Source organism: Sinocyclocheilus rhinocerous, unplaced genomic scaffold (assembly GCF_001515625.1).
Source record: "Sinocyclocheilus rhinocerous isolate Xijiao unplaced genomic scaffold, SAMN03320098_v1.1 scaffold942, whole genome shotgun sequence".
NCBI lineage: Eukaryota > Metazoa > Chordata > Actinopteri > Cypriniformes > Cyprinidae > Sinocyclocheilus > Sinocyclocheilus rhinocerous.
Window position 1 is genome coordinate 2382645 of NW_015627890.1, and position 14234 is coordinate 2396878.

The window sequence follows — 14234 nt, forward strand, 5'->3', positions numbered from 1 at the left end:
TTGATTTTGTCCTTCAAACTCCACATCTTGGTCAAAAAGCCTCCCAAAAGTAAATTCTATTACATCGAAAAAATGACTTCAAGATAATGGAGGAGCCGAGAAAAATGTTCATAGATAATACAGAAAAAGTATGGATAAAATATTTAATTAAACAATATTATGTAATTAATAATATGTAATTAAATACATTTAATTTATTTATTTAGGAGGTCATTGAAAAAAGTATTTAAGATAGTGGATGAGTTAAGAAAAATATTAAAAAGCATACAGACAAATATGGATCAAATAATTTTATTATAATTTTATTCTAATTTAATATTGTAATTTATTTATTAGGGTTTTTTTTACAAGTTCATTGTAAAAAAATCTAACATTTACATCATATTTTTATATTCTTGGTTAATATTCATTTCTGTTTTAAACATTTCCAGTTGTGCAAATTAATATGGCATTATGAATGAACAGGAGTTAACAATGAGCAATAGAATATTTAAAGTATAAAATATGATGTGAAGGAAAAAAGGGGATTAGTCTCAAAATAAAACATAAAAAATACATAAGTCAAATAAAGTAGAAAATGACTGAAGATAAAGCAAAATAAAACTGTTCTGCTTATGGTTATCTAGTTTACACATGAATAAAGTAAGTGGATTTTAATAAATATAGCATCCGTGTGCAATTTTTCAGGATTAAAATCTAGTTTAACTAGGTGCTATTCACTGGTAATTGCCCCACAGCATGCCTTTTTAAATTAAATTATCATCATTATTTTCAACACAAACACACTTCCTTTCTATGTATGTAAAACAAGCATATTATAGATTATAGTTTTTGTTCTTACTTAATTCCATTTATGAATAACTTTCAAGGAAATGATGTGAATCATGAATAACCTAAACACATGCGGTTCTTTGCTCACTGTTGCAACATTTTAGACATTTTACGTATCAGGTGGTCAGCAAATGGACCGCAGCAGTCTGTGAACATGATATCTGAGGCTTCATGGGCACAGAGAAAGTAACAATGAAAATGTTTAAAGGGGTCATATGATGCTGCTAAAAAGAACATTATTTTGTGTATTTGGTGAAATGAAATGTGTTTATGTGGTTTAAGGTTCAAAAAACACATTATTTTCCACATACTGAGGGTTGGCATCATCTGAGGTTCTCTGAGGGGTTGGCATCATCTCTTCTCAGGTGTTCTGGATCCAGACTGAAGCTTGTGTAAATCCTAGTTACCTAGTTACTAAATACCTAGTTATTTATAATGCTGCACTCCTATTGTCATGAAAAAGGCTTGGCCCAAGCTGTAGAAATAGACATTATTATTATTATGTCAATCAAAATACATTGGAAAGACTTCATTGTTTATGACATAAAGAATCAGGTTTGATTTGTTGACATTAGTTAATGCATTAGGTATCATAAACTAACAATAAACAACACTTTCACAGCATTTATAAGTCACACATATAAAGTTTTGTAACTTATCAAATTGCACAGATGTACAGTCCTGATATTGAATTAACATGCATGAAAAATGAATAAAGATTATAATTATGTAAATTCTTTCAAAAAAACCGTTTTTTTAAACAAACTGAATATTATTGTAAAGTGTATTTTTTTGCAGACTGAATGCAAATTAAATAAATGAATAAATGCTGAGGTGTCATGTTTATATGGTATGACTCTATGACTCTATATGATAGCACTGTGCCTGAGCAAGTAATTAGCTGAAGTGAAACTAAAGTAAAAATAACCACACAAAAAGCATTTATTGTTTAAAAGGTAGTACAAAGGACAAGCATTCATTTAAGGTTTTACCAGCCATTGGGCATTAGTCATAATTAGTCATCATGTGGCATTCATCAGATTGCATTAATTTACTGTTCAGATAATAACCTGAATAACTCAAAACTACAGCTTTGCATTCTGCCATGAACACAGAAATTCTCAAATAATGGTTTGCCTGCAAGATCTGTGCAATTAAAAGTAATTAAATGTAGATTAGAAGGATTTGGGATGTCACATGTTGCCAGATTTTCGACTGTCTGCATTAATCTGGCCCACTTTGCAAACTATTTTGGCCCACATAAAACTGCGCACATAAAATGTCGTGTAAAAAAAAGTGTTACATTTCATGAAATGCGAGTGTACACTTTATGAACATTTGTTTTCATCCAAATTTTTAATTATTTTACCACAATTAAAGCATAAAACACTGAAAATAAAGCTGAATAAATGTAATCCGATACATTTCAACTTCACAAATGTTCACAGAAAGTACCGAATTTTGTTTAGAGATGTAAAAGTGCATGTTAGTGTGCGCTTGACAATCCAATCCAGATCTTAAAGTTTCATTTCTAAATAATAACAGAAACTGGTTATTTCAGGTCTAGAAAGACTCTTTGACCTCTCCAGTCTGGAATTCTCAGATTACAGGTTTTACCTGATAGTATTTACATTGTTTACTGTAATAAGATTTTTCCTATTTCATCACTGACACATCCATCACACAAAACAAACCACATATTTTTCCCCTCAAGCTGTATCTTTAATATATGATTTTTGAGTTTAAAACAGTCCTATCCTTCCCATTTTTTTATGAATGTATCAGCAAGCACTCTTCGATGTCTGAAGCCTTGAGAAATCCTTTTCAGATCTTTGTTTGTTTGCGATTTGATCTTTCTCTGCACTGTGGGTAAGGCAGGTGGCATTTGAGAAAGCAAACAGCTGTTTAAATAGATTCATATCTTATGTCAGATCATTGTTATGTAGGAGTGCTGGCATCCAGGGAGAAAAAAGATAATTGAGATAAAAAATATTCAATAAGCTGCTCAAATGTTACTCAATAATTTTTTGCAATGAGATTTTATGTTTTTAACTCAAGGAAAATATTATACCGTATTTGGCATTGAAGCTGTGCAATAAAAAGCAGTCATTTTTCAGAGCATCTTGCCCCTAGTGGACTCTCAAGACAAGATCATACTTTGCATGTGCATGAAGAGGTGTGTGCTTTGTTAAGTGAGTTCCGATCAATGGCTGGTTTCAGATTTGAATCATGTGACTTCTCAGAAGAAGCAAGTAACTACCCTCTAATTTTTTGTGTGTGATTCAATGCATCGCACGAGAACGCTTTTGAACCCATCCCTGAATTCCTGCTCACCTGAGATGTATAAAAGCAGGTGCTTCACATGTGAAGTGAGCTCAGGGGGTCAGGTACCATGATGTCCTCGGCTGTGGTGTTGAATCTTCTGCTTCTGGTGTCCATTGCTTCTGCAGGACACCATTATGGAGGCTCAGTGACCTTCAGCCCTAAAGGAACCAATGCAGATGGGAGCATGAGGGTGAGAATTTATTTCTTATTTGAATTTTAAAAATGCAGCAACACTGCTCTTTATTTATCAAATTAATAAAAAATGGTCTTTTAGAATTGCCTGTTTGTAAATGTTTTATTTTTTATCTAGATTATAACTATACTAATTCTAATGCTGCATTAAAATGCATCACTGTCAAAAGACAGGGAGATGCAATCATGGAAATAATTCAGATGAAGAAAGTAACATGCAATATCTGATGAGAATCGGTTAAAATAATCTAATAATATTTACTGATGAAGAGTATTTTTCGCTGAACTTTGACATTAATTGGCTAAACAGAGATATCTGAAATGACTAATACTCTTATAGATATACAGTCAAACCAAAAATTATTCAGACACCAGGTATAATTTTTGATATTTTTTTACAAGTGGGTGCAGGACACTATAGTTCATTTATGTAAGTGAGGATAGCAAAAAAAAAAGTAAAATGTGACATACCCAAAAATTCTTCATACAATGGACTACCAGTAAAATTGATCAAAATTTGGGACCAAAAATTATTCAGACACTTTGACCTGACCATGTTTTGCTTAAGTGTTTTCTTTTTTTATCAAGATGAATTTGTTCTGACACAGTTTAACTCTGAGAACTTCTTGTCATATTTTATTACCATTTTCTAAACTATAGCGAATGAACTGCGATAATGTGTGCAATGGTCAAGGTGTCTGAATAAATTTTGGTTTGACTGTATATAATTTGATCAATTTAATTTGTAAAATATTACATTATGAATGACATATTATGATTTTTTTAAAGATATAATGCTGTCATCGTGCATTTTATTAATGATTGATCTATATAACATCTAAATATATAAATAGAAATCAAAATAAACTCTACCAACAAGTATTCTGACTCTACCAGTGTTCTACCAACAGGTTGAGTTTCGACTCAAGCGAACCTATGACTGGTGTGATTATAGTTGGTGGTACTGCTCCTCTGGAGATTGTGGCTATGAATCCAGCAGTCACCATGGTCAAATCGATAGCAGCTCTAATGGCAGAAGTGCTTACTACAACAACTGGTGCCAAGCGGAAACTGTTGTCACAAGAAACATCCATGGAAACACACCCTTTGACCTGCAGTGAGTAACAGAATATGTTTTAAATCCACATTGAAATTTACATTCAACATATTCTAAAATACACTATTGTATCACAGGGACTCCTCATGCTGCTGGGTGCCCACAGTGAATGGTGTTGATTGGTGGTTCCTCCAGGCACACGTAGATCTAGGCATAAGAGCTGATACCAATCAACCCAACCGATCACCTGTCACCACTACTTTACAACTTCTACGGTAACTTTTACTTTAATTCAACAGTTTTCTATTAACAGTATTAATAACTAATGAAAATACATGTTAAAACATCTAGCCTATAAATGATGAAAATATGACGAAAAAATTATCTATATATATATATATATTTTTTTTTTTTTTTTTTTTTTTTTTTAGTGTACCCCAAAACTGTCCTCGTACATATCATCTGATGGCCTATGACCCAGATGGTGATCAGGTCAGATGTAGATATGGAGCTCAGCAGCATGTCGAATGTGCCACATGTGACCAGCCAAGTGGTTTCCACCTAGATCAAGTAAGAAACAGACAAAATATCGCCATAATAATGTGACATATTGTGTACTGGTATGTTTTCACAAATACAAACCAATGGGAAGGTTAGAAATCGGTGGGTGGATCTTTGTGAAATGGGGTGATATCAATGTGGGCTTTGAATGAAAGAGATTGTTCATTCAAAAAACCTTGAAAAAAAAAAAATCTAAAAACCTTGAAAAAAAATCTATATTTATACTACATTTAAATAAGAGAAAAGGAAAGAAAAAAATAGAATACACCCTTTTATAACCTTTACTGATTCTATGATTTACCGATATAAAAAAAACCCCATGAAATTCTTGATATGCTGAATCTTTTTGGAATTTGTTCATTTGCAAGAACCGTTGGAACGAAACAACTAATTAGAATGAATCAGGCTTTCCAACGCTACAAATGAGAGAAAGAGAGCCATTTAGGATGAAACGATTCACTAGAATGAATCAAACTTACAGCAAAGAATTGAGAAACAAGTGCGCAAACATCTTTTGAATTTTGTCTTTGAACTTTTTGAATATTTGCTGTATTGCTATAACATCACTGTTGAAGAGTAATTAGCTAAAGTTATCATGTGCATTGTAATGTTCAAAGATCGGGAAGATTTTAATACGAACAGTTCATTCATAAATTCATATGACCTAACCTTCACGCTGTAGAAATAAGGTCTATACAAATTAGATTTACACAACAGATGTGGTTATTTTAGTAGTTTCGTTTTATTTTCACACCATTAGTAGCATATTCTGGCAGCTTTTTTTTTTAAATCAATCTGGTGACCTGAATGGTTTGGAAATAAAACCAAATGAACATCCACTAATATAAACATCTCAATTCTCCATTAGCGTGCCTGCACACTAGACTACAACTATGCCTCCACAACAGGCGTCTATGGATTTGAGCTGATTGTGGAGGACTTCCCAAGGAAACACACCACTCTGGCCTATACTGATGGCTCCAGCTCTTACAGATGCTCTCTGAGTGGTGGAAGACACCGAAGGTCAATCAACATGACACCGTACCCATGGTATTACCAAAGTTCCACAACTGTTCCATGGTGGCAACAAACTACATCTGCTTCACCGTGGTGGGGGTGGTGGCAACAACAGCAACAATCGACCACCACTCCACCTACAACTACACCGTGGTGGTGGTGGCATCAGCAACAATCGACAACCACTGCACCTACAACTACACCATGGTGGTGGTGGCAACATCAACAGACAACCACTGCTCCACCTACAACGGCCCAGTGGTGGTGGTGGCTGCAGACCACGACCACAACCACAACAACACAGCCACCTCAAGAGTACACAACTTCCATGGCTTCACATCAGCGTTCTTATGAACCTTTCAGCAAGCTCCCTCTGCAATTCAGTGTTCTCGGTAAGGCTTTCTCAATGACCAACTAAACAAGAAAACAAGGTCATCATGTTAGTAGTATCAGTGTGCCTAATGTGTGTCTTTCTAATTTGAATCATTGCAGTTGATTCAGCTGCTCCTTCCTGCACCGAGGGACATTACCTACCTCACTTTGTGTCGCCAACTCCACGCAATGGAGATGAAATCCAAGCTACGCCACACCACGAAGTGGAAATCCGGGTTAAGGCTGCAGCAGCTTATTCAACGTGAGGAATCATGTGTGGATGAAATCAGTGCTTCAAGTTATTTATATTATTAGATGGTGTTTAACGTGTTTTTTTTTGGTCATTCCCAGGGTTACTGATGTCATTATCAGTGGTCCTCTGAACATAACTAAGCACGCTTTGAGCACTGGAGAGTACGCCATCAGATGGACACCAATGAGGAACGACCTCGGAGATCATTTCCCCGTGTGTTTCATTGCTGAGAGCACGAGCGGGTGGGTAAACTATTAATCATATTCAAAATCTAGCAGCTAGCAACCTTTCAAGTGAACTGAATTTCATAAATATTACTATTTATTATTGATTTACAGAAGCAGCGTTTATCAGTCTGAAATGAGATGTGTCACGATCAACGTTGGACGCCAGACTGGTTAGTAATTAGCTTTTACTTGGACAACTATGTTTTGCCAGCATAAACAAAGCATCATTTTGGTAATCAATTCTAATGATTGATCACATTTACAGTGGATGTAAATGTGATTTGCTCTGCAACCAACATGGTTGTTGAAATTGAGCAGCTGCACTCCGTCGGGCTCCACAAGGACTATCTGCGACTCAACGATCCCGCCTGCACTTTGGACTCAAACGGCACTCATGTGTTGGCAAACTTCTCCCTCAATGCTTGTGGTACCATGATTGAGGTAAAACTTTTCTCATGGGCTCAAAGGGAACAATTTAACAAAACAAACAAAAAAATGTTTATCATTAATTACTCATCCTCATGTCCTTTCGAACCGAATTTTGTTTCCCATCTTCCATGAAACACACAAGGCAGAACTTCTCTTTTCCAAACAATGAAAGCAGAAAAGGCACTATAAAAGCATCATATATGGTCCATATGACTTCTTTTGTGGTCTTCTTTGGTGCTTTTTTAATAATAAGTACCATCCACTTTTGTTGTATGGAAAACAGAAGCTTGGGCATTCAGGTTGGAATGACACTGATGTGCACAAATGATGACAAAAGTTTCATTTAGGCACAGTTAAAACCATTCATATTTCATACTCCATTTCCTTCTACAGGAGGATGAAGAGTACATCATTTTCAAGAATGAAATTTTCTCAACCGATGACCCAAACAGCATCATTACCAGAAAGCACGAGGTGGAGATTGAGTTCTCCTGTCGTTACGAGAAGAAAAACAACATCTCACTGGAGTTCACTGCACAGAGACACATAACCACCATCACCGAGAAAGGCTTTGGTACCCTCACCTACAGCTTCGGACTTTTCAAAACAGCAAACTACTTCACAGAAATAGACGTGACTGCATATCCGGCGGAGTACGAGCTTGGGGAGATGATTTACATGGAGATTGAATCCCAGTCTACAATCAGCAACACCGAGCTTTTCGTCGAATCATGTGTTGCGACACCATACAATGACCCCAACTACCAAACGTCCTACACAATCATCCAAAACGGGTAAGAACAATCAACCATGAGCTGCAGACGCATTAGCACAAACAAATGAATTCACTTACAATGGATCTGTTAGACTCTATATATCACGTCTTCACTGATTACTGTATGTTCTTCAGCTGCATCTTGGATGAAACGGTTGAGTTCTACACAAGCCACCAGTCAATGGTCCGCTTCGGCCTGCAAGCCTTCCAGTTCATTGGAATGCATGAGCAGGTAAAAACTGATCGATTGGATTACGATGAAAGCAGTTAAGCAGTCAACATACTGTGTCAAAGCAATGCTGCTACTGACTGACCAATCAGAATCAAGCATTCCAGACAGCCAAGACATCATCTCTCTCATTCTCTCTAGGTGTTCATCACCTGTTCGGTGATTCTGTGTGAGGCAAACAATCCCAACACCCGCTGCTCTCAGGGCTGTGTCAACAGCACAGTTGCACCACCGTCCCACCACCTTCACAAAAGAGAGGCTCCCATCCAGACCAGCAGTCACTTAGTCGGCCAGGGGCCCCTGCGGCTGAAAAGGAGCGTAGAGCGTGAAGGTAAAACCTGAGAAATAAGTCAACATATAAGATTATTGCTATAGAACGTGATACTATTTTAAAGGTGCATTAAGTATTGAGCTGGATGTGACGTCTTGTAATTTGTGATTTAATTTCAATACCCACAATGTATTAACCAGCACTTTTGTGTGTTTTCCACAGTGTCCTCCACGGTCATGAACCTGAATCTGGTTTTCATTGCTGGATGTCTCCTTGCAGCTGTTGGCATGGTGTGTGGTGTTCTCATCTACAGAACCAGGAGATCAGACGTCAAATATCAGCCTCTTAAATCAGATGATATTTAATGGATCATCTCGAAGACTACAAAAAATGTGTCCTCTTTGCTTTCTCAGGGAAGATTATTATTATTTTGATTTCTTTAAATATTGTATTATAATCCATAAATGGTCGTTATAGGGTTATTTTTCAAAACTGTCACTGTTTTGGTCTATTAGTGTGTACCTTTGTATTGCACCCTTCACACTGCTGATGAAAATAAAATCTATAAAGAAAATAAACTGAGTGTCGGATTGATTTAAAAAGAGTTTGGATAATGCATATCCACAAAGATAATAAATGAACATAGCTCCTATATTGTTGTTTTAGTCTGCTTATTCACCAAAGGCAAGCTGAATACAAGCTACATTAGAAATGCATGCATTCTAGAATTGTATTCTAGAATTAGAATGCAGAAGAAATGCTTTCACACTAATCCAATGAACAGTGTTGGGGGTAACTCATTACAAGTAATGCGAGTTACGTAATCAGATTACTTTTTTTCACACTAATCCAATGAAATCAAAATCAATGCCAAATGGGCTCAATAAATAAAATAACCATGTAAATATTCAACATATAGCATGATTTTTATAGAAAGTGGTGGTATTTTAAAGTGTTAAGCTGACTGAAATGGTTTTTTGTTGTACTAATACTTTTGAAATCAAAATAAATGTCAAATATAAAAATATATAAAAAAAAAAAAGAATGAAAATGTCTGAGATTGATGATTGATCCATAAAATCTCATGTGTTCAATGGTGAATCAAATGGTCAATCTGTTCACGCCAATCAAACAAATCAAAATCAATGTCAAATGGACTCAATAAATAAAAGAAAAAAACATTATAGTATACAGTAACACAAATAAAATCATAGACATTGTCAGTGTGTGGACAGATTTTGAGTATAATGAATGTTCCAGTTCGCTCACTCACAAAGAAAGCTTTAATTAGGTGCATGGGGGGGGCGATCGTCATCAGGTTGAAATGCTGATGTCACACTGAGGCTGCAGAACAATTGTCAAAGCAGCTTCTAGGATGATGGCGTGACTGGGAAACTTGAGGTTGTCAGCACAACACTGCATTGTAATGAATCAATCAATCAACAATTGTTGAAGATGTTTGCCATGTCTCCATGACACAACGATCACACCTGATCATACGAGTCCTCAGAATGAAAGCAAAAATGATCAGCGACAAATATTTGTGTTCATTTGTTTTCTTTTAAATGCATGGGTAGAAAGTACAGTCTACTGAGAGGCATTCCACTCACTCGCATTCAGGCGCAAAACACTATCAACACGAACAATCTGTGCACTCTATTCAACGGTATTTACAGATAGTATGCCAAAAATACGTTACTATCAGGGCGAGAGCTGCTCGGTAAACGTCCACTAAGCTGAATCACGGTGGAATCTTTAACTGGAACTATTGTATTGCTTTTTATTCTGTTTTATTGTTCATGAAAGAGGCAAACATTTATTATTAGAGATGTCAGTCAATGTCAGACACTGAAAAGACTGACACTGGTTATGATACATACTGTATGTCACAAGGGCATTCTTCTTGTGAAACACAAGAAGAACAGAAGTGTAAACAAATGCTCTGATTATGTGAAGCATTTAACAAGAAGTGATTTCATCTTATTTTGGATTCATTTCAAACCCAATACACATCTCAATTTACAAAGTAAAAGAATATCAATGTAAAATGCAGTGCTTTTTGAAACTGCGTAATATAGGGTTTCTGCAAGTTTTATGAAGGTAAAGACTTTAAGACAATACTTCAATATGGTCTCTTCAAACTTCAAACACAACCGATCTTCATTACTTTTTAATTCATTTTACACTGAAAATAGGTTAACTAGAATATGGAAATAACTTTCACAGAGCCTTCTGATCACACTGCACAAATGTGATGTTCTTCCTCTCTATTTCTGTCTTGTTTTCCAGTGCAAATGTCTAGAAGTTCTTAAATCAAGGTGCAAAATGACATATGATAAGAAATCTTGTTTTGAGAAATTATCAAAATGAAGTGAATTTATGATTAAAAAAGGACAAGTATCTGCAAAAAAAATGTATTTAAGAACTTAATTCAAAGGGAAAACAAGTTTTCATGCCCCGTTTGTTCTTGTTTTAAGCATAAACTTAATTTTGTTAATTTTCTCAACAAAAAAACAAGACTTCATATATCTTCATTTTGCATCTCAAGTAAATGTATATTGAATTAAGGATGTTTAGATATTTGTAATAGAAAACAACACAAAAATATTGACAAAGATATTCATTTTTACAGTGCATGCAACATTTAATGCCATGAATTTATTCCAATTTAAGACCTTTTAAGGCCTTGATTTGTGGAAGGGTAAATTAATACTTTTTAAGACCCACAGAAACCCTGTAAGCAGGTTTATTCAGGACCTAAGGACTATTAATCTTAGTTAAATCACATTTCACTTGTTCTAAAAAAAATAATAATTATTATTATCAGTGTGCAATTGATCATGAAAGAATCTTCCATGCATCCAGTTTAAAATTCTCGGTTTACAGGCTTTTCCTCATGCTTTCTGAGCTTGATGATCTTTCATTTCATCACACAGTTCCATCACTGTCATGCTGCATCCTTCATGCAAAGCAGAAAAACAAAAGCGTTAGTTTCATCTAGTACTTTTAAAATGTCATATGATTTTAAGCCTAATGCAACTCTATGCTTCCAACTGTTGTGTAAATGAATCAGCAACACTTTCAAAGCTGGAAGTCCAGAAAGAATTTCCACATGCACGCATTTGTTTTTTAAAGTTTTGAACTCTTGGTAAACCTGGTGGTATTTCAGAAAGCAAACAGATATTGTCTAAATGGATTTATATCTTTCATCTTTAATTGTTGTGGAGAAGTGCTGGAATTCTAGTGAGAACCTGAAAAAGAGCAAAGATAGCAGGAAACGTTCTCATATTCAATAACCTACAATCTACCAATTCGGAGATATCCATTATTTGCATCAAGATTTTCCAAACCACTTTGCTGTCAAACACAGGACATTTGGCATTGAACTGCGATGAATGAAAGTAAGAAACCAGGTAGTAGTTCTCTCAACTTGTTAACCTCTGCTGGAGACAATGACATGCTCTGCAAGTGTGTGAGGAGATATTCGCTTTGATGAGTGTGAGTTTCACATTTAAACCATGATTTCTCGGAAGAGGGTTTTAGTTTTATTACTTCATTCGAAAGACAGGTATACACTACCATTCAAGTTCAAGTTCAAGTTCAAGTTCATTTTATTTGTATAGCACATTTACAACAGCCGCTAGGCTGACCAAAGTGCTTTACAGAAGAGAAATTTATAAAAACATACACAGAAAACAAGCCAAATAAAAATATGAACAACCCATTAAAAAATTACAGAATAACAGTAATCAATACACTAAGGAAAACAGATAGGTTTTTAGCAGGGACTTAAAGACAGGCAGAGAAGGGGCCATTCTAATTTCTAAAGGCAGGGTATTCCAAAGCCGTGGCCCTGCCACCGCAAATGCACGCTCCCCTCTACGCTTAAGTCTAACATGTGGAACTACCAACAAAGCCTGGTCGCAAGATCTTAGGCTTCTAGATGGAGTGTATAAATGAAGAAGTTCAGAGAGGTAGACAGGAGCTAGGTTATGTAACGATTTAAAAACAAAGAGTAGAATTTTGAAGTCTATTCTCTGATGAACCGGCAACCAGTGTAGAGATCTGAGAATTGGAGTAATGTGTTCATGTTTGCGACACTTCAGAAGAAGTCTGGCCACAGCGTTTTGGACTAGCTGAAGGCGCGCAATTTGAGATTTAGATATACCGCAATATAAGGAATTGCAGTAATCTAGTCGAGATGTAACAAACGCATGAACAGCCATTTCTACAGTTTTGGGAGTGAGAAAGTCTCTGATTTTAGACAGTAGACGAAGTTGATAAAAACTGGATCCGATAACGGAGGAGATATGTTTATCAAATTTTAAATGCTGGTCGACAAGAACACCTAGGTTCCGCACCTGTGAAGATCTAAAAACAGATAAACTGTCCAAATCAGGGCGTCTGCCTTTCTACAGTTTTGTCTTAGAAGACGGGTATCAGAGTTTTGCCACAGATCTGATTTTGGTTTGTGTTTATGAGGCTTAAAGGGGGCAGTCGCATTTGCAACCTTGAGCCAGGCATTCAAAAGTTTAAGGATGGATACGATTTTTATTTATTTAGAAAAAGAAAAGCCATTTATAATGTTAGAAAAGATTTCTATTTCAAATAAATGCTGTTCTTTTGAATTTTATATTCCTCAGAATCCCAAAAAGGTATGTTTTCCACAAAAATATTAAGCAGCACAATTGTTTTCAACATTGATAATAACGTTTCTTAAGCTGCAAATCAGCATATTAGAATGATTTCTAAAGGATCATGTGTTTTAACCATATAAATTGTAGATGATTTAATCATATAATTGGGCTAATAATCATAGGGTTGCTGGTTTAATCTCTAAAAGAAGCAAGCTTTGAAGTCTGTATTATGTCTTTGACATGTGAACCAAACTTTATGCTAACAGCCTGAAGTCTGATCCACACTGCAGTTTACTGCGGTAAAGAACTGGCCACTGAGACAAGAAAAGAATGCATGACAGAATCTCTTACATTCCGGTTGATTGCCCAGTGGTGAAACACTCGTTGAGGATTTGGACCCAATTCAGGAAATCATTTGGTTTCCGGGATCCTTCTCTCCTTAGCCCTGTTGCCCATAATCACTTTTTTTTGCCTTCAATGCAGGACGGATCATTTAAGAGTTGGTCCGACAAGGGGATAAAATGTTTCAAGGATCTATTTATTGATCATTTATTTGCTTCTTTTGAACCGTTACCATTACGTTTTGGTCTTACTAAGTCAGATTTCTTTAGAGTTTTGCAAATAAGGCATTATGTTAAATCACTTGTATCAGACTTTCCAGTGATGCCTTCTGAAAATCCTTTGGATAATTTATTTCATGTAACTTATTAGCCAAGGGTTCAATTTCCATTATTTATAATTTAATGACCAATCTGGCATCTTCCTCTCTTAATAACATTAAGAGAGCTTGGGAGGAAAACCTTGACAGATCACTTTCTGAAGACACATGGAACTGTGTTCTAAAGCAGGTCCATGCATCGTCAATGTGTGCTCGGCATTCACTTATACAGTTCAAAGTAGTACACAGAGCACATATATCCAAAGTTAAACTAGCTCAAATGTTTCCTGGTACTAGCCCCATATGCAATAGATGTAACCTCTGGTGGTAGTAGCTCCAGAGGAGTCATGGCTGCCAGCATCTATGTGTAACGTCCTTGCTTTCTCCTCTTTCTCCTCCT

The 14234-nt window shown here is 35.8% G+C and overlaps 1 protein-coding gene across 1 annotated transcript; it reads left to right on the plus strand.

The window, feature by feature from the left end:
• The first annotated feature begins 3221 nt into the window (after nucleotides 1-3221).
• Nucleotides 3222-9082, plus strand: LOC107735331 (uncharacterized). The gene is made up of 13 exons (XM_016547050.1): nucleotides 3222-3346; nucleotides 4260-4465; nucleotides 4543-4680; nucleotides 4837-4975; nucleotides 5835-6375; nucleotides 6476-6617; nucleotides 6707-6850; nucleotides 6947-7005; nucleotides 7101-7276; nucleotides 7658-8058; nucleotides 8175-8271; nucleotides 8410-8599; nucleotides 8762-9082. The coding sequence occupies exons 1-13, from the start codon at nucleotides 3224-3226 to the stop codon at nucleotides 8902-8904; spliced, it is 2499 nt and encodes an 832-aa protein (XP_016402536.1). The 5' UTR covers nucleotides 3222-3223; the 3' UTR covers nucleotides 8905-9082.
• The last annotated feature ends 5152 nt before the right edge of the window (nucleotides 9083-14234 follow it).